At 40.3% G+C, this 27,256-nt stretch overlaps 1 protein-coding gene across 2 annotated transcripts in view; it reads left to right on the forward strand.

Moving 5' to 3' along the window:
* Positions 1 to 6,657, forward strand: part of PGR (progesterone receptor) — a 142,626-nt gene extending 135,969 nt beyond the window's left edge. For both annotated transcript variants that reach the window (XM_075592441.1, XM_075592443.1), the window contains one exon: positions 6,487 to 6,657. In XM_075592441.1, coding sequence (XP_075448556.1) covers positions 6,487 to 6,514 — 28 coding nt within the window. In that variant the 3' untranslated portion in view covers positions 6,515 to 6,657. The remainder of the gene's footprint in view (positions 1 to 6,486) is intronic.
* The last annotated feature ends 20,599 nt before the right edge of the window (positions 6,658 to 27,256 follow it).

Here is a 27,256-nt window from a genome sequence, read left to right on the forward strand (position 1 = left end):
TGATTCTGCAACTGATAAAATAACACTCATTTGTTACGGTGGTAAAAATGTTCTCATCTTTACATATTTGTAACATACATTGATACAACTGATATAACACGTTATCATTAACAAATCGTACGAAAGTTGCTCATTAACTACGGAACAGAAGAAGGCCCAAAGGCATGGGATACAGTTAGCACTTCTAAGAGGTGACAGGTGTTGATTTCCATTGCAATCTCACATACATTAATATGACAGTTTAGAAAAGTGTTTTGCTACATCAATGAACTGAAAAGGAACTGTGTGAAGATCCATTTTGATGTCATTTCTGTAACACAGACCATCATTTTTCTCTCTTAGGGGAATAATTATTAAACTTCAATAGTACCTATTGGGACACTATTGCAAGAAAACTCTAATTGACATGAATGGGAGTTTCCCTGCAATAGTGCCCCAATCAGCATTATCGCAGGTTGATGAATAATCCCTTAGGGCCTTATTTAATATGCCATGAAGCTGCTTACCTCTGCTGGGGAAGATTTTAGTCTCATTCATTTGGAAGATGAACTCTTCTCTGGCACTAAGTGGTTTCACCGCTTATTAAATAGACTTAGATTGACATTCCTTTGTTTCCTAGCTTGTAAAAATCCCATGTAACTGCATTGGTATCTTATGCATACTTGTTTAACTAGCTGCTGAAATGTGGGTAAAATCCATGCATGGTTTAATAAATTATTTTATCTACAAGATTTATTCTTATCCATTCTTAATCAAAATGTCAAGAACATACTTCAGAATGTATTTTGCTGGTGCAATCCCACATAGTCGGCCAGTTGAATTTCTTAGGTGCCCACTGAATAGGGAAATGTTTGTCAATCAAGTATTTTCTTTACCCTTATCCCACCCCTTCCTTATTAGAGAACCATAAGGGCAAGTAAGGACGGGGGACTCTGGCTGAAGACACGCCATGACATCACACAGAAGGGAGCAGCCGGAGGAAATCAAAACCCCTCCCAAGCCTAAACATACTTATAGGTGTCACATTTGGGTAAAAAAGGGATCAATTACCCAGATGAGATCTACTTATTTATTTTTTTACATTGATTTATTTTTACACAGGGTTGAAGCAGGGGGTCTCCGGAGCTGAACCCCATTCATTTAAGCTCTGTGGACCCCCTGCTTCCCGAGATACAAACCTCCAAAGGGAAGCCAATAGAAAGCTAAACCTGATGAAGTCACGGATTCCTATTGGCCTGCAGGGTGACTGAGCTTTTAAACTCCACCATTACATGAACCCTGATACCTGAGCGGAGCGGCTACCAGCACCCCCTACAGAGGTCTGTATCTCCGTGAGCATGGGGTCCCCAGAGCTGAAATTTTATTTATAAAAATATTCAACCAGGAAGTAATACATTGAGAGTTACCTCTCGTTTCCAAGTATGTTCTGGGCACAGAGTTATAAAAAATACATGGTTACATTAAAAGAACAGGGTTATACAGGGAAATATGTTGTCAACCACATTGTTGCTGCACCTTCCATTCAAAAGAGCCAAATGGAACCAAAACATACAAATAAAAGGAGGAAACACAAGTTCATGCAATACATCATATTTTAGCATCTGAAAAGGTTTATTATGTGTAACGGATTTTCTGACCTGACTGACCCACCCAATCTCACATTGGCCCCTGTGGTCTAACCAGTCCCCATTACATGGTCGTGTCTGGTGGTGCAGCAGTTGGCAACAGAGCTCCTGAGTCTACCGCATGATGTTGTGTGGGGATGTCAACCCAGACAGGCAGCTGAGGTAGTGTGCCAGAGTCCTACCTACATACAGTGCAGCACCTCCACCTCATCAGGATCTCTGCGTCCGCAAGGAGATGGTTCTGATGGGGAACTCCTTCTTGGTGGTGCCTTCCGCTGGAGAGTAACTTCAGTCTCACACAGGGGGTTGTCTTGAAACGGGGCATCTTTATTGATCGATGGGCCAACTGCCCCTTGCAGCTGGCAGCTCAGCTGCTCATCTCGTCCTGTGCTTTCGCTTTAAAAGGTCTGCCCTCCCAATGGAGTTGGATCACCTCTCCCCTCAGGGAGATCACCATCTTGTGCCAGGTCCCTGGACACAGTACAGGCTCAGCCAGCCTTACTGCTGCTGGCTCTTGAGATAAACTGCACCACTAGTTAGCACACTAGTGGGCTCCTTAACTTCCAACTGGAACCTAGTCCTGTAGAACACACACTAACTTTGGGCAGTGCTGTGCCTTATATACCTCAGGAACAGGCACATCTCTGATGTCACTAACGGTGAGCATGTTACCACTCCCCTTGAATACATATGATACCTTACCAGGGTGTGAGGGAAAACCTCCATGATTGATACTGGCAATCCTGCAACTTACCAGGGTTACTGCCAGCATGAGAGAGAACTGTATGCCATTTTACAGCATGGCTACATATGGGTAATATGGATATATAAAATGTACACTTAACCAGTCTTCTAAGCTCAACATGGCTGCTTGCAGAAACGCAGGGTGCAGTACAAGAATAGATACTGCTACTGTAATAAGTCCAGTTTGAGAGAGTGTCATCGTGTTAAACTCACACATTCATTAGGAAGCCTGATGAAGATGAGTTTAAGACCGAAAACGTTGGCACTTTTAAAATAAATCATCAACTTTATTAAGAGCGGTGTGTGTGCCAGAGCAGTCTCTCGAACTTAATATGGATAATAGACATACAGGGGGATTCTGAGGAAGAAATCCAATGCTGAAAGAATAATAAACCAGGGAACAGTCTTGAATCAGAAGTGTTGTGTTCAAGTAATGTTAGCTTCTTTTTAATAGTCTGATCTTGGGGCCCTCCCAATGTTTTGTACAGTTCCCCCAGTTTTTGAGTTTACAGCCTCACATATGAACACATTGAATAAGTGTCAGTGATACAGAATGTGTAATAGATTGAAGATTGGTGACTGTAAAATTATGTTACTATAATGTAACAAATAGTAATGTTACAAATAGTGTCATATCTTATAAAATCCTATATTTTTTTGTCTCAAAACATATATGCAAATGAAACAGGAAAAAACACACAATATCAGTGCACACTTGATCAGTGACTGACTATAAAGTATCTAGTGCCACACTATGATAAGAAATACAGTGTAAATAAAGAATAAATCAAACATATCATTCAAAATACAGCACACTTAACTGTGCATAAAGTGTCTCTTGATAAGCCTCTCTATTGGACTAATCAGATAATAAATGGTGATTTTTCAAGGCAGTAGGAACTCTCACAGATTTTCCCAAACACACCATGAAGATGTTTGCATAACAGTTCCCTTTGGCACAATTCCTCAAAAGTTTCCATAGTGTGATAAAGAAAAGAGAAAAATAGCAGCGCACTGCCAAGGGAACCAGGTTAAGTCAAATAAAAATCTTTGTTAATAATACATCACCAAAAGGAGGTGTAGAAAATCTCCTACACGTTTCGCACCCTTAAAGTGCTTTAAGGGTGTTAAACGCGTAGGGTGATCTATTATTTACAAAGATTTTTATTTTACCTAACCTGGTTCCCTTGACAGTGCGCTGCTATTTTTCTTTTTTCTTCACCTGGATTCCCTGACTGGCAGCTGGTCACACCACTTCCTGACATGTTGGGGCTCTAGGAGTGTGTAAGATTTCTTAATTCAATGCATCTTTAAGAAGAATTTACACCTGGAAGGATTGTGAGTAATATTCTTGTCTGGTTAAGAGCATACAGTATATTATTTACCTCCAATGAGGTTGCAGAGAGGTGATTCATCACTATTGACCGTCGCCTCCATGAGGTTTTGCCAATTATAACACAAAATACTCACGCTTCACATTACCCACTCCATGCAAGAGTTTGACTCATATGTCTGTGCATTATTGACATTATACAAGCATATTCTGGAGCTATTTGAGCACCCATTACCCTCTACTTGAACTGTCCATAGTGTGATATACAAACAAAAACAAATAAATGGGTGTATAATAAATTAGTTGAAAACCAATGCTACTCACAATTAGAAATCACACCGACAAACTGCACATTATTCCTAAGTGTGTGTCCGTTCATTATTAGGGTCTATCTAAGTAGCAATGGTTTTGCACTAATATATTATACACCCATTTTTTGGTTGTTTTTTTTCTTCCATAACACACTGTGGACGCAGTTTTTTTAGGACCTGCACCAAAAGAAATTGTTTTACAAACATATGCAAATGAGTGTTTTGGCACAATGCCCCGGAGTTATGAAAACATGATCCACTGAGTTGTGCCTGAATTGGCGATATCGATGGTTCAGACACAATACAGTGGATCACACAATGTCAGTGGATCACCCAATAAAGTGGACTCCGGGGCAATGTTTCTGTGGTAAAGAAAAAAATCTGATTTAATATGCCGAATTTCAATTGTTTTATTGCTAACAAAAGAAGAAATCAATCTCAAATATGTTTAATATTAATATTTAATGTTTTTAATATTTCGTGGACAAAAAGGCCTGAGTAAACTTATAGTTAGAAATGGACTTTCTGAAATGTAAAACGTTGAACTCATATGAAGTTAGATTGAATCTTTCTATCTTTTACCATTTTTGAGAAATGTAATAACAAATCTGATGCAGTAGCTGTGCAAAGAGCTTGGTTGTGATCGTCTTGGCTTTTTGGTGGTTTAAAAGAATTTAAAGTACATCTTGTACAATATTATTTAGAGTACAGTAGTCTGCTCTCAGACTCAGGGCTGAGCAAATAAATCCTTGATATGGTTTGCGACTTGATAAACAAAAGGAGAACGTGGTTGCTTTTGACAAATCTGTAACTCCAACGTTATCAGATTGAGGGGGACTCACAACCTTCTGTTTATCAGTTCTGATTTTTAATGTAATAATACTTGCTTGTATTAGAGATATTGCAATTATATTTAGTGTGAATGCAAACCTTTACTTTATTTCCAACTCTGTATATCTTTACTAGCTACAGTACAATTGCAAAACTTGTATACAGTACCTCTATACAGAAGGTGTTGTACACAAACCAATATAGCAACATCCTGCTAAAAAGTCATAGTATTAAATGCATGATTCACATGCAAATTGAGATACATGGAATTTACATATTTCACTATTTACATCTCACCCTAAATGATTTTAAATTAAAAAAAAAAAAGATATACAGGCATACACTGGTTTAAGGACACTCACTTTAAGTACACTCGCGAGTAAGTACATCTCGCTCAATAGGCAAACGGCAGCTCACACATGCGCCTGTCAGCACATCCTGAACAGCAATACCGGCTCCCTACCTGTACTGAAGCTGTGCGCAAGCAGGGAGACTATAAAGCCCGACACAAATGCGTTATTTATATCAGTTATGCACATATATGACGATTACAGTACAGTACCTGCATCGATAAGTGGGGAAAAGGCAGTGCTTCACTTTAAGTACATTTTCGCTTTACATACATGCTCCGGTCCCATTGCGTACGTTAATGCGGGGTATGCCTGTATATTTATATATATATATATATATATATATATATATATATATATATATATATATATATATATATACAGTATATATATATATATTCATTGTAATAATGACCTATTGCCATGTCTTACTCTGTTCATTTCTACACCATACTCCATTTGTTAGGATACATTGCCATCCTTTATTGAACCTCACTAATATAGTTTATTTGAAGAATTAACCCTTTGGATGCCAGAAGGGCAGTGGCACAAGAGTACTATCTTAGTACTTCTTTGTATGTTTTAAACATGTCTTTCTGGAGATATGAGCCCCTACCTACTAAGTGGTGCTATTTCATAAGACCCGTTCCGTCACCAGAAGACACGTTCACTTAAATCGGCTGAGAGGTGTCTGCTGGTGCAGGATGGTGCCACATGGAACAGTACCATAAATATGGGCTATAGTTTCTGGAACGGAATACAGTTCTCTCTGGGGCAGATCCAACAAGAGATTTAAGTGCATGGGAGTTAACGCCGGATCGGGTGTACTAAACCGTACCAGTGCTTGATGAAAATGCCCCTCTGTAAGATCTTATTGGTGACATATAAAGAGGCATCACTATATATATATATATATATATATATATAACGTAGAGAGAAGCAGTTGGCACACAAAAACTCAGGCAGAGCACAGATGCTTATCCCATATGCATAATGTAAAAGATAATTACCAGAGGGACATCCGGTAAAAGGAAAAAGGAGACAGCACACTGTAAATTGAATTCATTGCATAAACTGTATTGAAAACAGAAAGGGCACTGCAAGCAACGTTTCGGTCATCAGGGTCATGACCCCTCTTTTTATCGGATGTCCCTCTGATAATTATCATATATATATATATAAATTCAAAAAACTTGAAATAGGTTCAGTAAAACCGTTATATAATATTTGGGCATAGCTATTAATTGCATCTTCTATACTGAAATACATTTCTTTGGTGATTACTTTTATAGATCTGGCGATATTCTGCCTCCTGACTAAGTATAACACCTATCAAGCACATGGTAATGCTCATTCTTCTGATGGCGAGTTGCATAGAAATAATGTATTAAACCTGTATCATGGAAAATGTAATGGCGAAATGAAGAATTAATAATAAAAAAAAACAGCTTGGTTTTCTCTCATTTGTGTGACCGAGTATTTATTTTACTATTGTCTTAAATATCACTTGAAGAGGCAAATGAAAGATAAAATAAGCACTGGGACATTACTCAGTTACAAGAACAGTACGGGCTATGTGTTAAATGTCAAAAAAGGCTGTTTCGCCCTAAAATAATACTAAGAGGCAGAACTCTTCACAGCAACAGTCAAAGACATTTAATTTGACCTAAGAGTGTGTTACATCAGCGGTGCGCAAACTGGGGGGCGCGCCCCCTTGGGGGGGCGCAAGATTATGTAGGGGTGGCGCGGGCTGAGTGCGGGGAAACCTGGGGGCGGGCAGACCTGTGCAGGGCGGCCAGAAGCTCTGTGCACTGGCTGCTTCCCTGCTGTCTGTGTCAGAGGGGGCGGGGCCAGAAGCTCAGTGCAGAGACTGCTGCTGCCGCTTCGATGCTGTGTCTGCCTGCAGAGGGGGCGGGGCCTTGCTGCGGGACCTTCCCTGCACACAGACAAGCCCTCCTCCTCCTGTCTGTTACCCGCCCGTTTTCTGCAGCACATGGGGGGACCGGAGCAGGTTTAGTTACTCCCTCCCCCAGGTAGTGTGTGTGTGTGTATATATATATGTGTGTGTGTGTGTGTGTGTGTGTGTGTGTGTGTATGTATGTGTGTGTATATGTATGTGTGTGTGTGTGTATGTGTGTGTGTGTGTGTATATGTATATGTATTTATGTGTGTGTATATGTATGTATGTATGTATGTGTATGTATGTGTGTGTGTATATATGTGTGTGTGTGTGTGTGTGTGTATGTATGTATGTATGTATATGTGTATATGTGTGTGTGTGTGTGTGTGTATGTATGTGTGTGTATATGTATGTGTGTGTGTATATGTATTTATGTGTGTATGTATGTATGTATGTGTGTGTATGTGTGTGTGTGTGTATATATATGTGTGTGTGTGTATGTATGTATGTATGTATGTATATGTGTATATGTGTGTGTGTATGTATATGTGTATATATATATATATATATATATGTATATATGTGTATATATATATATATATATATATGTGTGTGTGTATATATATATATATATGTGTATATATATGACTGCAGTGTGTATTGTGTCTGTGTGTTGGTGGTGATTGAATGCAGCGGTGCACAATCTGAGGGGGGTCGCCCCGGCGCAAGATTATTTAGGCAGGGCGCGTGCGGCAAAACCTGGCTGCGCAGGCGAAAAAGATGTGCGCGCGCGGCCGAACAGAATAGTGCAGGTGGCGGTCACATAATTCGGAGGTACGGGGGAGGAGCACGCGCGAGCCCTGTGATGTCAAACGCCGCTCCCTCCGGTGTCTGCCCTACAATAACGCTGTGTTGCTGCTCTCCTCCGCTGGCAACCTGCTTCGCTGCGATCCTCTGCAAGTGAAAGGGTCGGCTGCCACTTTATCACTCATACTATGAATGTACAGAATTAAGGTAAAAAAAGTGTAAACACTTCCCCACTCGTGCTTGCAAAATTATGCAGGACACCCTGTGCTCATGCTTGGAGAGTTGGTGATGTCACCGCTCTCAGCAGCAGCGTGGACGCAGTCTAATTTTGCAAGAGCGAGCTGTTGAAGTATGTAAGTATTTAAGCTGCGCTTATAGTGCCGGCGACGCGACGTCATCCGAAAAATGCATTGTCGCTGCCGCGTGCGCTTATAGTAAGCGTGACGTGGCGATGCGATTTTTTGAAGCCGGCAATATTTGATTTTTCAGGGGCTGTCGCCTCATGTGACAGCCCCTGAACCAATCAATGGCCTGGTCGCCCGCACCGCCGCCGCAAAGCGAAATACAACTTTTGTTAGCGTCGCCGTCGCGGGCACTATACGCGCGGCCTTAGACATATTTGTATTTACATTGTATACCGTTTAATAAAGGTTTTTTTTTAATGTGATTTTGATCAGACGGGGGGGGGCCCGAGAAATTTCATGGATTAAAAGGGGGGCTCGGCCTAAAAAGTTTGCTCACCCCTGTGTTACATTGTACAAAAAAATAGCTTTGTCTTCACATGTAACTGCGTGCTATTTATGATATTTCTGTACATTTTGACTGTCAGGTAAACCAGCGGTGCGCAAACTGGGGTGCGCGACCCCCAGGGGGGGGGGCGCAAGACTGCCGGCGGGGGGGCGCAGGGTTTACAGAGGCCCTGCACGCTTCCCGAAGGCACTTAAATTAAGTGCCGGGGGAGCTGCAGGGCCTCTGTAAACCTAACTTACCTAGGCTCCGGTGGCTTCCTTCCTGCGTCGCCATGGCAACGCGGCGTCAAAATGACGCTGCGAGGTCATGTGACGTCGCCGGTGTGCGGGTAAGTTGGGGTTGGGGGGGCGCGGGAGTGAGGGGACCGCCGGCAGGGGGGCGCAGGGAAAAAAGTTTGCGCCCCCCTGAGGTAAACTATGTTTCGCAGACATAATTGCTGCATTAGAAGTGCCTGAGCATTATTTTTGCATTACTATCACAAGGAATTTTTTGTTGAAATATTTGTGAACGGCCCTTTATATTATCAGTGCAGGTTTATTTAAAGCTTATTTCACCTTGTCATATAGCCTACATATCACATAGGCACCAGAAAAACACCTTCACAACTAGAAAATCCTGCTTTACTACAGGCATACCCCGGTTTAAGGACACTCACTTTAAGTACATTCGCAAGTAAGTACATGTCGCCCAATAGGCAAATGGCAGCTCGCGCATGCGCCTGTCAGCACGTCCTGAACAGCAATACCGGCTCCCTACCTGTATCGAAGCTGTGCGCAAGCGGGGAGACTATAGAGCCTGTTACAAAAACGTTATTTACATCAGTTATGCACGTATATGACGATTGCAGTACAGTACCTGCATCGATAAGTGGGGAAAAGGCAGTACTTCACTTTAAGTACATTTTCGCTTTACATACATGCTCCGGTCCCATTGCGTACGTTAATGTGGGGTATGCCTGTATACTATATGTGGTACCAAATTAAAGAATAGGGGTGATGCTAGCACATAATTTATTGGATTGCAGGAAAAGAAGAGGGAAACTCTATTGCTGCACTCTATATACAGTATGTATATCCCAAGCACATTAGTTCAAATCTAACAAAAAACGAAATTACAAATGGAAGCACTGAAAAATGAATAGAGTATTGTGTGTGCTCTCTTTGCAAGGAAACCTTTAATGCAGGGGTGGCCAACTCCTGTCCTCAAGGGCCACCAACAGGTCTGTTTTAAAGATATCCCTGCTTCAGCACAAGTGGCTCAGTCTTAGACTGAGCCACTGATAGAGCCACCTGTGCTGACGCAGGGATATCCTTAAAGCCTGACCTGTTGGTGGCCATTGAGGACTGGTGTTTGCCTCTCATTTTCTAATGCTTAATTACATGAACTCCCTATCATCATATAGCACGGCTGAGTTCAGGGTTATGGAAGGGATCTATTTGATCTGGAATTATTTATTAAACCAGGAGCATGAGGTAAGTGCACCAGTTAGTTTTCAGTTTGTCTGAAGGTTCTTTGTTAAACAAGGAACCTACTGTGTGATGAATACAACAGTTGGCTGCCCAAGGTAAGTGAATTCCCATTAAACGCTCATCATCGTGGCAACTGTAATTACATGCAGCATACATTCCATTCAGACAGTAACTTACATGCTGTAGCATCTTTAATGATAAGTATTCATATCAATTTCTGGTTTTGTTGATATATAGTTTCTTAGAGTAACGGCACTGAAGTTTGCTAACCTGGTCTAACTCTACATTACAAAAGTTGTGGGGGGTTAAAAAAAACAAAAAAAAACCCTACAAAAACACTCCACTGTACAGTATACAGCAAATAAAATACCACTATCTGCGCCTTTGCATGTCTCATACAGGTCTGCAACCCTGTCTTTCCCCGTTACTGCTTAGCAAGCAGTGCTTTCACTGCAGCCAGGGATTCTGGGTAATGACATTCAAATGAGCACAGTGTGTTATTTTATTCACATGACGTTGCATCGTGATGTTAACGTGTGGTAGCAGGAGGAGGTGCCGGATCCGGAGGAGGTGAGAGGCCCTACACACACAGTGCACCGAGGCCCTAGCAAACTCTCAGCTGGCCCTAGATAAATCATATATAGTTTGTATGCAAGCTAGCTTTCAAACTCTTCCTTTGGCAAAATGACCAACCTATATACAGTATGTCTCATTTATCCAAACATGGTTGTACTCTTCCGTCTCTTGAAATAGATACAAAACAGATATGGAAGTCAATGGAAGCTTGATGAAGCTGGGGGTTAGAGCAATTTACAGTAGAGGCAACGTTTATTCTAACATTTGCCGTAAACTAGCCGGGTTACATTCTGGGTATGTGCTGGGTATGTTCTGGGCTAGTTTGGGGCACGTTTAAGGCATTTCTGCATTGACTAACGACCCATAGGATTAACACAGCAGGGATCCCTGGCAGTCCAATTCAGTTTGAATGGGACTGCCAGGGACCCCCGCTGTTAATCTGATAGGCCATTAATCAATGCAGAAATGCTGGGGCTAGTTTAAGGAAAGTTTAAGGCATGTACCTGGGTGTTTCCTGTTTTTTTGGGGGAATTGCCACTGGTTTTTGTTCGAATAAGAGTTGCCTCTACTGTAGTGGTAAGAACACGAGTAAGTCACTTTATCTGCTTGTGACTCGGAGGACACCGGAGATGAGATGTTAAGCTCTTTAGGGACATGTCGTTCCTGAATAATTCCATGTACTGCACTGTATACGTTATCAGCGCTATGCAACACAAACTTTATTATAGTTCTAATTGTTACAAGCACCTGTGGAGTCTCCTGACATGGGCCTACTGTAATCTGGGTTCCAATTTTTTCTAAGCGTTCTTGGCTACTGCATACTAGGTACTGTAACGCCAAGTTAGAAAGTAGGTAATTTAATATAAGAGGCAAGTACAATGTGCTTCAAAGGGATAGGTCCTCAGAAGTGTGTTACACTTTTAACAGAAAACTATCGCCATTTTACGTCTAAACATCTGTAACACGTATCCCCAAAGAGGATTTGCATTACGATACTCTCACATTGCAGCAAAAAAATATTGCATCGATAAATTTTAACAGACATCTGGCTTCCTCTTATGTAAATTATATGGTAATGAGCAGTTTACCTAACAACGGAGATCCTCGGACCTCCATTCATGTTAACGCACAGTATTAACGCTGTGACATTTAAGACCTTCCAAAAGCTGGCGTTGCCAACATCCAGACCATAATTATCATTTAGATTTTTCTGGGAATAGCCTAAATGCAATGTAATGAGTATAGGACTTAACCCTTTCGTTCCAAAAAATTACATGTCATCATACAAATATAAATATTTAGGAGAATATAAATGTCCTTAACACATAATAAAATGTATTATGGTTTTTAGTGATTAATGTGATATGTTTCTGTGAACTAATATGGTATGTAATGTAATAATTACTGTATTAAGTATGGGTGGACAATTATGTATTTTTATAGACATCTTAACAATATTAATTCATATTTATTTTTTTATTATTGTACAATTAAAATAAATTTATTTATTTATAAAATATTTTACCAGGAAGTAATACATTGAGAGTTACCTCTCGTTTTCAAGTATGTCCTGGGCACAGAGTAAAACAAAATAATACATGGTTACAAATACAGTTACATAAATGAACAAGGTATACATTATATACAAGACATTGCATGCACAGTTAAAGAAAATATATATTATAAGGCAGGACACAATAAATAATGGAAAAAAATAAGTGTTTAAATATAACATTTCTCAATATTATAACAAGATTTCCATTAGCTTTTGGTAATGCGTCTTCAGCGCATGCGTTAGTAACGTGCATTAAAGTTTGACCAATGCGCATGTGCAGTGTATGGGAAACCGCATCTGTCAGACATGGAAATCCCTGTTAGTAACGTTGGTACTTTGACGAACGGATGTTATTTTTGCATCTCATTAGCTTTGAGGACACACATTAATAAGATGAAAAATAACATCTGTTCCCAATTTCGGTAGCGCGTTATTAGTGAAAAATGTACAGCCTTCTGTGGACACCCCAAAGATAGCTGCAAATTCTCTATACAGATTATGAGATAGTATATTTGTCAATTAAACAAACTGTCAAGAGAAATTCTGTTTTGTTTGAAGTCGTGCAATTAAAAGATTACTTTGTATCAATTTCATAACAGATTTAGTGAGTGCAGTAGTCTCCATGGAAAAGTGGGTAGTTATGCGGTAAGGAAACATTTTGTTAAGCTGTGGTTTGTCATGCTGATGGTGAATTAAGGATAAGCTGCAACTGTCTTGGGTTTTTATGTCTAGCACTTTCCTGGAAAGATAAACATAATAAACCTCTTTATTTACAATTTGTTTATTTTAATTACTGTGCTTGGATCTAAACTCTACACAAACCACACACGTTATTTGCAGTTTGAATGCAATAAAGTGTAACCCATCAGTTTCATGCAATACAATGCACACAACTGTGAGAAAAATGACAGGAATACCTCTATTAAATTGCTATTGATAAAAAAAGTTCAAATTCAAGCACATTGTATTACTTTATATGGATAAATAGATACCCTTGTATTCTCACCTACTGTACTCCCAGGCACTCATCTATCTATACATTAACAAATTCATGCACCAATCCCTGCACCAATCCTTGCATTGAAGGAACATTCCCACCTAGCAGAGGAAACAAAATAAAAATGTACCAATGAAAATAACTTTATTTGATGTATATGCATGTGTACATCTACAATAGATATGAACATATATGTGAATATATATGAATGAGCAGTCCACTCATTATATATCATAATCACAAAATTCAAAATTGATTAATAATATATATATATATATATATATATATATATATATATATATATATATATATATATATATATTAAAAACACACAACAGCGCAATATACACGAATAAATGTCCTAACACATATAATATATATATATATATATATATATATATATATATTAAACCAAAATTCAAAATAGATTAAATGTGCAAAATAAATAGTTCAAAGAATACTCAGTACAGTCTTTGAACAAGGGAGAACCTTGAAAGCCAATTCCAATGACGGGGGCAGCCGAATCCAGAGGGAGAATCACTTCCAAAGAAGTACTAAAATGAAAAAGGTGAGCCTGCTGGTGCTTGCGTACTGGAGGTCTTTGAGTTGCCTGATTTAGTCTGCCGCTCGGCGGAGGCTCCCGGTTTGGCTCCTGGATTCGCGCCAATACCATCGAGCACCAGTCTGGAACTGTGGTAGAGACGTTGCCAGCTGTACACATACAGTATCTGCCCATTGCGGTCACAGTGTGTCTCGGTGCGCCCCCACCTTCCATCTGTATGAGCTGGATATCTCAGGCTTCCAAATATACCTTTATGTGGATTTCTTTTATGTGTATCTTGTAAGTGTGTATTGCCTTCTACCTTTTGATCATTAAAATATTTATCTTCTTTACTTTAAAGATAATGCACTAGGGGGTGCGCTTTTTCTTGTTCATATATATATATATATATATATATATATATATATGTGTAGATCTATCTGTACCGTGTTAGCCGAGCTTAATAATCAAAAACGAATAGACAATACCGTTCTGTGGCTAACTAAATGCTTTTATTTGTGTGATCTTTCGAGATACACTGCTCTCTTCTTTCGGCGATGATACAATGGATAAAGCAAAAAAGGGTTTTACTTAAAAACAGTGCATCTTGGAATGTATCTGACTGAAGTCTATCCCTCCCCCTATGCAGTATGCGATTTATGACTTAAGGTGTTAAATGGTCCCTGAATGTTAGTGATGGAAGAGTGTTTGTGTGTGTAAATATAAATTTATAAAGTGCCCACAGTGTATACAGCGCTTTACAAAAGGTGTGTGTGGAGTGGGAGTGTATACCAATGGTGTGGGTAGGTGTGCAAATGTAAGAGGGTGTTGCATTACTATTAGTGTGTGTAGATACAATGTGGTCCATACTGAGCGCTGTATACATTTATACATTTATATTTACACACATACACATCTTCCTGTGTATGACGATCTATTACATCTCTAATTCATGTCTAAGTTTCTTCAGAACTCTTCATTGAATATTAACTAGTCCAGGTCACTTGCAATAGTTCGGTTTATCTAGTCGAATTAATGCATTGGCACAAAGATTTGCAATAGTTCCTCTGGGGTACCAATAAAAAGGTAAGGCTCATAGATGGGTTTTATTGTGAACGCGAAGAATGTTACAAGCAACCTGTGAAGGATGAAATATCTTCATGTAATTAAAAGGAAACACAAAAGGTGACCAGAGACAGGGATGGAAGGACTGTTGTTGACGAAGGGATGATGGAAACTGCTTTAGCAGAGAGTGCTTTATAAAATGTTATCCACAGGCTACGCTGGCTTAGTCTGGCTGTGATAAGTACAGGGGTAGTTTTTTCATGCTTACAAATGGAACCATTAGAAAAGCGTAAATATGTGCTGCAAGATGACTAGTTTATTTTGTTTTGGGTTTTTTAGAGTTCAGGTGAGATTTGTATATTTGTGCAAGCAAAGCACCATGAAATGTGACTCATACTGTAGTTCGGTTTGTGCCTGAGAACCACTCTGTCTCACTAAAATTAAGTGACCCTGGGCCGTGGGACTCTGTCCTGTCATGCTCTATTAGTGAAAAATGCAAATAAGTCAGTTAGTACTTTGGCAATAACATTGACTGAAAAAGAAGTGGAGAAAAAAGGATGATGGAAGAAATAACCAAAAACAGATTAAAAAAAGGTTGCGGTTAACAATTCTTCCATGGAGAGAGTTAGAACATTCAAGCTAAATCCACTCTCCTGGCTACAAAAGTGGGACAAAACTAGCACTAGAATTGCACCAGATTTATCAAAGGAAAGAAAAAAAAAAAAAATTTCATTAATAAATATTGGTGTTGTTCTTAAAGAAGCAATCCAAGCATCTTTAAAATAAAATAATAATCTTTTTTGCGTTTCAATATATGCAGCCGTTGATTACCTTTATTGAAAATAAATTACCTAAGCTTCCGATCGATTAGTTCTCCCGTGATCGATCAGCATAATCCAGCGTCCCAGGGGTTACTATATGGCTGCCTTCCCGTTTCAAATCAATCCTTCAGTGAGTGTAACTCAGCAGCTACAATGTATTCTTATATTACTATGGTAACATTATCTATTGTTACAGTTTGAAGCTCAAACTGCTGGGAATATTGACAACAAATGATCACAAACAGGAAAGTGTTGCAAATGTCTTGCACTGCTGGGAAGGTGGCTAAACCTGCTATAGAAATCAAAGGATGCTCAGTAAATTAAAACTAATTAAAATGGCATTGAGTTGGGGAAAAAAATGGTCAGTATTATCAAATACTACAGAACTGTTTTATTTAAAAAAAAAAAAACACATGTAGGATGTGGCTTGGATTGCTCCTTTATAATAGTTTTGACTGAGCTTTTTAGTTGGCAGAGTTTAGTAAATTGACACCTAAGTCTCTGTACTAAGCATACTGTATACAGTACCATCCAGACACAACAAAGAAAGGAATAGATCTCCATGTGCAATGCAGGATTTCTTTACAATGAATGGTTTCTCAGCTGTGGTCGACTGAGCAGAATAATATATGCCTTGTAGGAAGACAGGTAGTATGTTTCAGAAGCAAACCTAGAATTCTGGTTCCTGAAGCAGCAGGGAGGACACTGTTGTTAAACAGGTACCCGAATACAACAGACATGAATCAGATTCTGGGTTACAGATGTGGTCTACAAGATTGACATAATAACCAAACTTCTTGGATTTTCCAGACTTACAACAATTTTTTAGTCGTTGTCCACAATTAAAACTGTGTCCAATTGTTCCTCTTATCCTTGAGGTTTGTAGATCACCCCAGTCTGAATGACAACCTTCTCACCAGTTTCTAAGGTTATCCAAAATGTCCCAGTCTGTTCTCTAGTGTAGGGATGTGCTAAATTTTCTGGGTTGGTGCGGCGCTTACAGGGGCCCCATCCTCTTCTCCACAACATTTAAATGAAATGCCATTGGAGCATGCGAGGCCTCTGTAAGTCCCTTTCTTTGTCTCCAGCGGCTTCTGGCGACGCGTCACCATGGCAATGCAGCATCACATGACGTTATGATGCCAGAGAACACCAGATAAAAGGTAAGGGGGAAGGGGGTAGGGCACGAGCAAGGTGGGAGAGCAGACAGGGGGCAGACAAAAAAGTTTGTGCATCAGTGCTCTCGTATGTAATTTTTATGTTCTTCACATAAAAGGCAACCCCTTCCTACCCTGTCCTTCCTAAATATAGTGTCCCAGTCCTGATTTTTATTGTATCATGACTGTAATAGGCAGAGTATCCAAGGCATGACAATGCCACTGAGGATGCTGCCTGCCTAAAATTTACGCAAAACTACCCTAAAGTCCTCCTGCAGTACCCCGAGTTTATCCATAAGCAGGCCATTAGTCCCTAGATGTACAATGTAGTCAACCTCTACCTCTATATTGCATTAAAACTTTCTAGAGTGTACCCCATATCCCTGAGAGCTGTAGCTCTGGGTATGCTCCCTCTTTCCCTTACTACCCAGCCCCAAAATCTATACCTCTGTTAATGGAATCCCCCAAGAGGTGTTGTCACCCTCTCCTGGGTTTTTCATTTTCCTGACAATGTGCTTCCAATTTTATTCCATAAACTCTCTTGTTGGATATAAAGCTGTCCCTAACTCCCTAAATTCCTCCTGCACTACCCTGACCTGCCCTAGCAAGTCATTAGTTCCTAGGTGAGTAATCTACTTTAGCTCTCTCTGTCCATCTCAATGTAGAGAGTCATAGGTGGAAAAGGTGCAAAGCAAGGATCCACAATGATAGTGAGCGAGTACCCCTCTGGCAGGCTGTGTAGTGTTAACATAAACAATAGATGGCACAGTATACAGTAGATCAGTTCCCTGAGTCATATATCAATACAGATACAGTAGCTGGTAGACCCTTATGATCACTGTGTAAACAAAGTATTATCAGAGGAAAATTTGAAGATTAAGATTACTCCCCAGTGTTAGGATAATGATAAGATCTTTGTTAGAATAGTTATGGAACTACACAAAGAAACAACAAACATTCAAAGAGAAAAGAAGATTGTATGCAGCAAAGAGTTGTACCTGATTACCAACTTGCATTAAGATCTCCCATTGCGTTTTTCCTGATGATTTTGACCATAAACAATGTCGCAGATAACACATGGAACATTATTTTGCCTCCTGTGATAGCAGATTGAATTCATGTTTATGTTGATTGTATTTATAACTATTTCTATATGCAGCAGTATCATTTTTGTAACCGATTATGAATATGACCAGACTGCATGATGTTCCAACATTTGCAACTGGTTTATTGTGTCAATTTATATATATAAAAAAAAAATTTCCAGTTATAAAACAGGAAGGATTTGAATCAGTGGACAGAAAAATGTTACCAACTGAGTTTTTGAAAGAGGTGGAATAGTGTTAGAGATTTGAACAACTGTTATCTCTAAGCATCACTTATTTGCATGGCCGACAAAATACCACCTAAGAAATAATAAATGGGTCTGCTTGACCTCCTTGGTCAATAACATTTAGTTAAAGACAAGATGTTTTTTCTCCAAAGATAATGGCACCGTTCTTAGTTAAAATATAATTACCATCACTGAGACTGATGGTTCTCCTTGGCGCAAAACTTGAAGCAGGAGAAACAATGAAGTTATAGAGAAGATGGGATGAAGAAAAAAGAAGACTATATAGTGTGTTTTTATCATGTGAATAATCAGATCATTTATATACAGTATGTTGTACATGCACAATATTCTCTTCTTGTTATTAAGCCTTCATCCATACATTTTGCTGGCAAGAATTTTCAGAGGTTCTCTTTCTTGATCATCTCCTCTTCATAGAAGGAAAAAAGAACAGGAAAGAAAAACACATAGCATAGGATGTATATTCTCCAATAAAACGCCTGTTTGGGATCTGAATGTGCACTCACAATTTGTGTATCTTGATTTTCAGCATAAGTAATATTTATTTTCTAGTGGTCTGTACTTCCCTCTGCTTACTCTCTGTATTAGTTACTCTCCTTAGAGGCACTCCCCATACAGGCAAAAGAGAGTATACAGTATATAGCATAATAATGTTAAACAATTTATTATATAATTACTAAAATGCTGGAATGAACTACAATCATAGCAGACAAAATGCAATTGACATTACAACCATAGTAATTTCACTAATAAAAAAGTGACATTATTTGTATCATTCGTTGTGTATGCATCAAACATAATATATACCTGTCCATTCTTCAGCTGTGGATATCCCATTACATTGCTAAAAATATATAATTGTGTGGATGCCCTTCTGCTTCAGTATATCTCAGTACCAGTTTGTATGCCTGCTAGTGCTACCATTGTGTGTAAGTTCTCTCCCTGTGTTTCTGGCAGGACTTTCTGACTCTAAATTTGAAGCTGCATCCCATTGTGTCTCCCTAACAATGCATTCCTGAGTTAGTGCTCCTCTGTCTGCTAGTGCCCTTCTGTATGTTAGCCCCCCACCGTGTATCAATACTCTCTCTGTGCCTGTGTCGGTGCTCCACTCTTGTTTTTTGTTTAACAATGCCCACTGTTCTCCTCTGTGTGTTTACCAGTACCCTCCGTTCTGCTAATGCCCTTTTGTATGTAATGTGTCGGATAATGCCCGCATATAGATCAGTGCTTTTCTGTAGTTCTATGAGTGCACTTCTGTAGGTTACTGCAAATAGTCTCTTGTGTTTTCATGTTCCCCATTGGTTTTGTTTCTGCCAGTGCCCCTCTGAATGCCAGTTTACCCCATGTGTCTGTCAGTGCCCTTTCTGTTTGTACAAGTACTGTATATGATCATGTAAATGTTGCAGTATATGTGTCGATGTCCTTACTGTATATAGATCAGCACGCCTTACTACATATGCATGTCTGCTAACGCTCCCCGATGTGTCTGCAATGTCTCTTCTTTGTGTCATTGTCACTCTGTTTACTGTAAAAAAAAAAGTAGACTTAAAAATAAAAAGTAATCAAAAGCAGCCGTACAAAAGGTGCACTTACAGTATTTCAGGATTAAGATACCACACAATTTTATTTCTGTAGCCATGCCACCTGTGGCTACTAGCCTGCCCTTTAACTGGCAGTAAGCCCTGGAAGAACAGGCCTTGCCAGCAGTTAAGATGGGGTTTCTCCACTCGACTGTGTTGTATTTGAGTGACAGTGGGAGGCGGTGACCTCAGGCCGAGCATGTTCAATCATGGGACAGACCTGGTGCCCTCCTTATGGTTGTGCTTAAAGGCAGTACCAAACCAAATTGATTAGTGTGCTTCTCCCCACTGAGAAAGGCAAGGTCACACAACAGGGAGCCTGAGATTGGAGCCTTCCTTAGCCTCTCCCCATTTGGGGGAGGGTGAGTGTGAGTCTATACCCTGACTTCTGATAGGGGAGTCAGGCAGAGCTAGGACAGCTGCAGGGGCACTGTCCTGTAGTGGTTGTCCAAGACCATCACCCAGTGGATAGCTGATCCTGAGAAGCTGTGATTGAGCAGAACACTGCTGTGAGTTGGTAGTATCAATAAAGACCGTTCCTGTTTGCATATACCTCCTGCCTGGGTATGATCTTACTGGGAGGAGGGGAAGTATTTCTACCATAGGAGATCGCCTCCATTCATCTTGGAGCCTGTGGCAGATGGAGGCGCTGCACTGCTAAAGAACCATGTGGGTAATATACCCCAGAAACCTGATCCTGTGTCCCCACTACCATCGGCGGATGGCTCTGCCCTCCTTTTACCAGCAGGTATCATGCACCACATGTACACTAATCTCCAACTCTCCCACCGGGTGGGGGAAACACCATTACATTTCCATAGCATGATAATTTGCCTCTTCTAAAATAATGCCTTTCTTTCTTCTGCTGTACACTATGTGGATCAAATTAAATGGCCTCATAACCTGTAATATAAATTCAACAAACCTTTAATTCAGCCTCAAAAATGCTTTCTTCCAATCTCTTGTACAGGGCCACTTTATACATTAGGCTGACTAGGCACAGTGCCTAGGGCCTACAAACCTTTTAGGGCCTACAATATTTCACTTGAAAAAATACCTGAACAAAAAAAATCACAAAATAAGAGAAAACAGCAAATTTTAATTTAAAATGCCTTCGAAGTATCGATACCTTTAAATATCGAAACAAATGTATCTATGCCAGATATCGCTAGTGTATCCCTGATTGGTGTGGAGCTATAGGTGTGCCCTCCTCCTGGCAGTAAGTCCTAGCAAGGGTAGGTTGGCCAGGAGTAATCATGGGTTTTCCCCACACCTTCCAGTGCAGTGAGTCAGAGAAGGTAGTGCAATCAGGCCTTGTGTCCAATCAGAGGCACAGGGGTGGTTCCTACTCGATCTGTACTTAATGCGCTGTACTTCCTGTATTTAGTCAGTTGCCTCTACCGTGAGAGAGGCTGGTCTACCCGAGTGCAGTGTGCAGGGCTCTGTACACTGTGTGCCCTCCCTTGTGGGAGACTGTTCCCCTTACTCTATCAGAGAGTAAGGGAAGAGCTGGGACCGCTCCTGGTGGCCAGTGGCTGGGAATGAGGTCCAGGGACATCCTGAGGGTAAAAGCCCTGTAAAACTTAGAACTGACTGCTGTGCTGAATACAGAGTGAATAAAGAGACCTGTGTTTTACCATACTTCTGTCCTGAGAGTGAAGTCTATTGGGAAGAAGGTAAAGAAATTCTCCTGCAGAGACTTCTCCCCATACACCTGGGGTCTGCAAGAGATGGAGGCGCTGTCACCATGTGTACGATTCAGGCAAGACCACAGAAGCATGTCCTGTCATTCCCCTATAACACCCTGCGGGAGACTCAGGGCCCCCTGTTACCAGCAGGTTTGCACCACACTCAAATAAGTAACCAGTGCAAGTTTCCCCAAGATAGACCCTATGTGAGATTGGGGGGGGGGGAGTCAGGGTTACACTAGTATCGAAAGAAACATGCAAATGATCAAATTAGCATAATAATGAGTAAAAATATCGGACACACAGGCCTCTAGAAATAAAAGTGCCTAGGGCCTACGAAGGTCTTAAAACGGCCCTGCTCTTGCACATAGTTTTTTTTATTGCAAGCATTGAGGTTACAACAGAGAATGAATCAGCTTTATATTTCGGAAAGCAATCCTTACAAGGATGCATCATGCAGTAGACAGTGACTGCACAAAACAATGTAGTCTAATTAATCTAATCTTTGTGTCAATTATGCTGGCAGAAGATTATTTTCCAATTACTAGAAAACTTGAGGTGAACAAAGAATATTTTATAGCCATGAAGGTTACCAAGTTTTCCTCTATGCATTTCTCCATGTTTGTATTACAAGTACACTGTGAACTTGGCAGAAAAGTTAGTGATGCTGTTTTGTTACTGAGCTGAATATAAGTAGTTGTATGTAAAACTTTAATTATAAATTAAAAGAAGGAATTAACAAACTGTAACAGTAGGCACGTAGATGCAGACGCAGGGCTGCAGATTAAAAGAAAATTGTGACCTTTATTCAGCAATGTGAAACACTTTCCCACAGCACCAAAAGTACTGTAGCTTTCTTCAGCATAACAAAACAGAAATATACAGCTGTATCAATATGGTATAGACACAGGCAGAATCAGGTTACAGACTTGGTAGAAGGGGTAAACACTGGAACAGAGCAAGGTAGGTTTATGCACAGTAGAGATGGGCACATTTTTTTGGCCGGATCTGGATCGGCCTGTTCCTTTGGTCCACGGATTTCAGCTGATTCATCTCAAATAGGGAGACTCGCGTTTTTCCGATTTTTTTATTATTATTTTTATTATTGTGACCTATACACGCCGCGGATTCCACAACCCATGGACGGATCTGTAGAATCCAATTCTTAAGAATCCGCCAACGGATTGCTGAATCCGCGAATTGGAAAACGCGAGAAAATTCAGGAGACGGATTTGGGTGGATTCGCCCATCTCTAATGCACAGTTCTTGGTAGCAGGGCTCTTATTCTTAGCTACAGACATGTGCAGAGTTTTTGGATTAGGAACAACACTAACTGGAACAGGAACCAGGAAAAGAACAACTAACTAGAGCACGTTGGAAGATCACTGAAGTAATGATAAAGGCTGCGTCTCAAAGCCTTTTAATCAGTGAGCTGTCCTGCACCTGAGCCCAGCTCTCAGGAAGATTCAGCACACACTGGTTAGTACAATTTCACTTTGGAAGAAATTGAATAAATGGCAGTGATATGTTAAAACTTGGTGACTGATGCCTATTTTGGTTTCATGTCAGAAAAGTGTAAGTAAAGAAGGCATGAGTGGAAGGACATTGGGGGAGAGGCAGAAAGGACAGTCTTGAGCTGCTCACAACGGACGAGCATTGGTAGCTAAAGATATAGTAGTACCGATGTATAGATGCAGCAAGACTTATGGTTTATGCTGCCATGATTTTCACTGTTTTGGTGCAGCTTTACTGTGGTACAGTTCCTGCAGCCCAGAAAACAGTAAGCTGCCCAGGAGGATTAACTGTGGGGTTCCATGCTTCTGAAAGGGACCCTTGCAACGTTAATCCTTTTGGTCAGTCTGCAGGGAGAGAATACTGGTACTTACCTTTTAGATGAGCTGCACAGCCGTCTGCAGCCAGCTTTCCGTCTGCAGCCGTCTCCCCACAGCACTGGAGGTAAGATGCAGGGCTGTACTGTATTTCCTACCCTCTGGATGATGTAAATGCCCTTATATGGGTCTGTACATCATGAGGGGGAGGCTATATGGCCATATTTGGTCAACTACATCATCAAAGGGACTGGACCGTGTTGTTTCCTGTCCAGCCCTGTTGATGATGTTGATGACGAAATATGGCCATATAGCTGCCCCGTCATGATGTAAAGACCCGTATTAGGGCATCTACGTCATCCAGGGGTAAGGAAATACAGCCCTGCATCTCTTACCTTCAGCTCTGTAAGGACATGGCTGCAGAAAGGGAGATGGAAAGATGGCTGCATAGCTTATATATGATGGAGTCAGAACCCAGAAGTGGATTAGCAGAAGCACTGCAACAGGGGAGACAGATGCTACACAACTATTCATTCAATATAGTAAGTGAATTATGAAACAATGTAAACTGGAATATAGTGCCTTTTTTAGACAGTGGAGGCCAGTTAATGATGACACAGAGCTGTCCGACGCAGGGCCTGCACGGACTAACGTGAACTCCGCACATGGGTCATTACAGTGCATTAGCCCTCCATTTTACATTTCTGTTAAATAATTAGTTACACTATGGAGAGTGCCCTTTTCTGTTTTCTATTTTAGATAGGCTATTGGGATTGGTCTATCCTGAAAAATCGCCTGGACTCCCATTTCCTGGGATTAATTTTCCCTATTATTGGATTCATTCCTGACGCTGAGATCTTTGTGACTAACCATCAAAGCCATTTACTAACATTGGGAACCCTGTGAGAAATGAGCCACTTGTTTTACTAATATTTTATATATTTTTTAATTGGACTTAGGTTTTTTAAGTTACATTTACCATTTTTTATATTCTATTTTTTCACTTTCAAATCTTGTTTTACATTTTATATCTAACATATTTACCTATAATAACATTTTATAGGATCACCCAACAATATTAGTTTAGTATGGAGTTATTTAATATTAAAATGATGGCTGAATGTAATTTGTTCACAAGTGTGGTTGGGAATTTGGTTATGTATGAATGTGCATGCACATTAGTTTGCGTGGCTGAAAACATATCCATTTTGGGAGGATCAAAATGGTGCTGTGGGATTTCCTCATTCTCCCAGTTGCTACAGGGTTGGGCAATTTCTTCCATCCTGCTTGCCTGTGTTTACAAATATTTAAGAGAGGGAGTTTGTGTAGAGTTATAAGATGCCCTCTTTTCAGAGGTCTGGAAAAGAAATTGGATTGATATTGGACAACTACCCTGTTTGTGAGGGACTTGTCCTGGCATTATCTCAGCACCACACAACAGACACAAAGCAGCTTAATCTAGGAGGAGGTGATACTTGAGTGGATTAGACTGATGGGCCAAATTGTGGTTTTACACAACAAACAGGAACACTGTCCATTTAAGGCAAACCAAATCATAAAATAAAAACCTACTCCCCTTGGGAGAATAACTCACAGCATATCCCTAGCTATCCACCTGGGTAGCTAAGCTACTTCCAGATTTAAACAATCACACAATGTCTGGGATGAAACATAAGGTCCTTATTTGTGGTTGGGGAACTCGGTCCCAAGCATGTCCAGGCAATCCCTCAGGACACCGAAAAGATCTACCTCATCAGGTCCTTGGAGCAGTGCCACATCCTGTGGTTTGTTCACGCTCGTGGCCATTCCGTTTCCTGAGTGTGATTCCCAGATGGTCCCAAGACTCTGCTCCCTGCAGGCCAGTGGATCAAACCAACCAGTGTCCTGGAGAAAGGTTGAACTTGATGGATGCATGAATTTTTTCAACCTCATCTACTATGTAACTATGTAACTTTTCTGGCAGCTTTCTGCCTTTTAAACCCCCTGTTCATTCAGGACTTATGTCTTAACTAGCTGCACCTGCAGGTAACTTCTCCAGAGTTTACCTGCCTGAATGCTGGAACACACATACTGCACTACACTCCAGCATACAGAGACAGTGAGTTACGGTGGGTAAAAAAGGCAATAAAAAACCTCCACCGTTAGCATATAGCCAATAAAGAATATCACTTGTGAGCACATTCACATGTCTTAGACAGGTTTGCAACCCTGCCTTTCAACCATTATCACCTAGAATACAGTGCTCCCACTGCAGCAAGGGATTCTGGGAAATGACATGCAAATGAGCACACAATGTGTCACCTTTTGCCTGGAATATCCATACACATGGAGCCCATTTAAGCAAATGATATTCTTTATTGGCTATATGCTAACGGTGGAGGTTTTTTGTTGCCTTTTTCACCCACCATAACTTAAAATGTAATGGTAAACCTACCCAGCCTACAAATATTCAAAGCAAGTATAAACCAACGTCACACTGATGATACCCATCAAGGTTGAAACATGTCTGTGAGTGGTTTGACTTGCTTTGCTAGTCCCATGCTGTGCTTAAAAGCTGTGTGAACGGCGATGCATATGCTGTAGGGTTTACTATCACGTTATAAGTTATGGTGGGTGAAAAAGGCAACAAGAAACCTCCACCATAGCACTGTATGCTGGGGATAATGGTGAAAGGCAGGGTTGCAGACCTGCCTAAGACATGTGAATGTGCTCACAAGTGATCTTTTTATTTGATATGCAATACGGTGGAGGTTTCTTGTTGCCCTTTTCACCCACCATAACTTCAAACGTGATGGTAAACCCTACAGTCTTGAAAATGCAAAGCCAGCAGTACAACCAACTTCACACTGATGATACCCATTACGGTTGAAACATGTCTGTGAATGGTTTCTCTGGCTTTGCATCTGATTCCCATGCTGTGCTTTAAAGCTGTGTTAACAGCGAGCATTAGCTTATATGGGCTCCATGTAAGAATGGTTTTTCAGACAAAAGGTGACACATTGTGTGCTCATTTGCATGTAATTTCCCAGAATCCCTTGCTGCAGTGGAAGCACCGTATGCTGGGGATAATGGTGAAAGGCAGGGTTGCAGACCTGCCTGAGACATGTGAATGTGCTCACAAGTGATCTTTTTATTTGATATATACATATTAATTATTATGCACAAAGAACAAAGAAACCCAAATAGAAGCACTCAGATATATCCGAGTGTTTCTATTTGGGTTTCTTTGTTCTTTGTGCGTTTATAATATTATTCCCAATAGCACCACCAGTCCTGGGTATATTTTATGGGACTGTCTGGTTTTCGAATACAAGTATGGACCAGGATGTCCGGAAGCTGGAATAGCACTGTTTAGTTGACAAGGGTCCATATCTTTTAACCACATACTTTAGTCTACGTAAAGATACTGCTTTTGTAAAGAAACAATGACTTTCCCACCATGTTTTCCTGAGACAAAACGCAGAACATACTGTATCTATAAGCTCCTGGCATTGAGAGGGCGGATCAGGGTCATTTGTTCACTGCAGTAGCGATCACTTGACCATGGAGATGGAATGTCTCCAGAAATTCCCGGCAGCAATCGGGTTTAAAGTGACAACAGAAAACCATTCAAACATCTCACTTTTGGACGCTTTATTATAAGCATATTCCTTCAATGTTTGTGAAATACAGTGTAACGTACAGCAAATACGCTGTGATAAACTTAGTCTATGATAAATGGATCCTTAATTTACAGTTATAAATGTATATGTATATACAGAGTGCATATAAATATTAGAAAAAACAAACAAAATTAACATACAATACATTAGATCATTTTGAACCAACAATTTTTATATCAGTTTTGTTTCACATGTTCAGAAATTATTACTGACATTAGCTGAATTAGTACCAGAATATAATAACAATTTTGTGCATAAGATGGTCCACTGAGCTTGGTAAAAAGGAAAAATAGTACCTCTGAAAACACGATCCT

This window comes from Ascaphus truei, chromosome 3, assembly GCF_040206685.1.
Source record: "Ascaphus truei isolate aAscTru1 chromosome 3, aAscTru1.hap1, whole genome shotgun sequence".
NCBI lineage: Eukaryota > Metazoa > Chordata > Amphibia > Anura > Ascaphidae > Ascaphus > Ascaphus truei.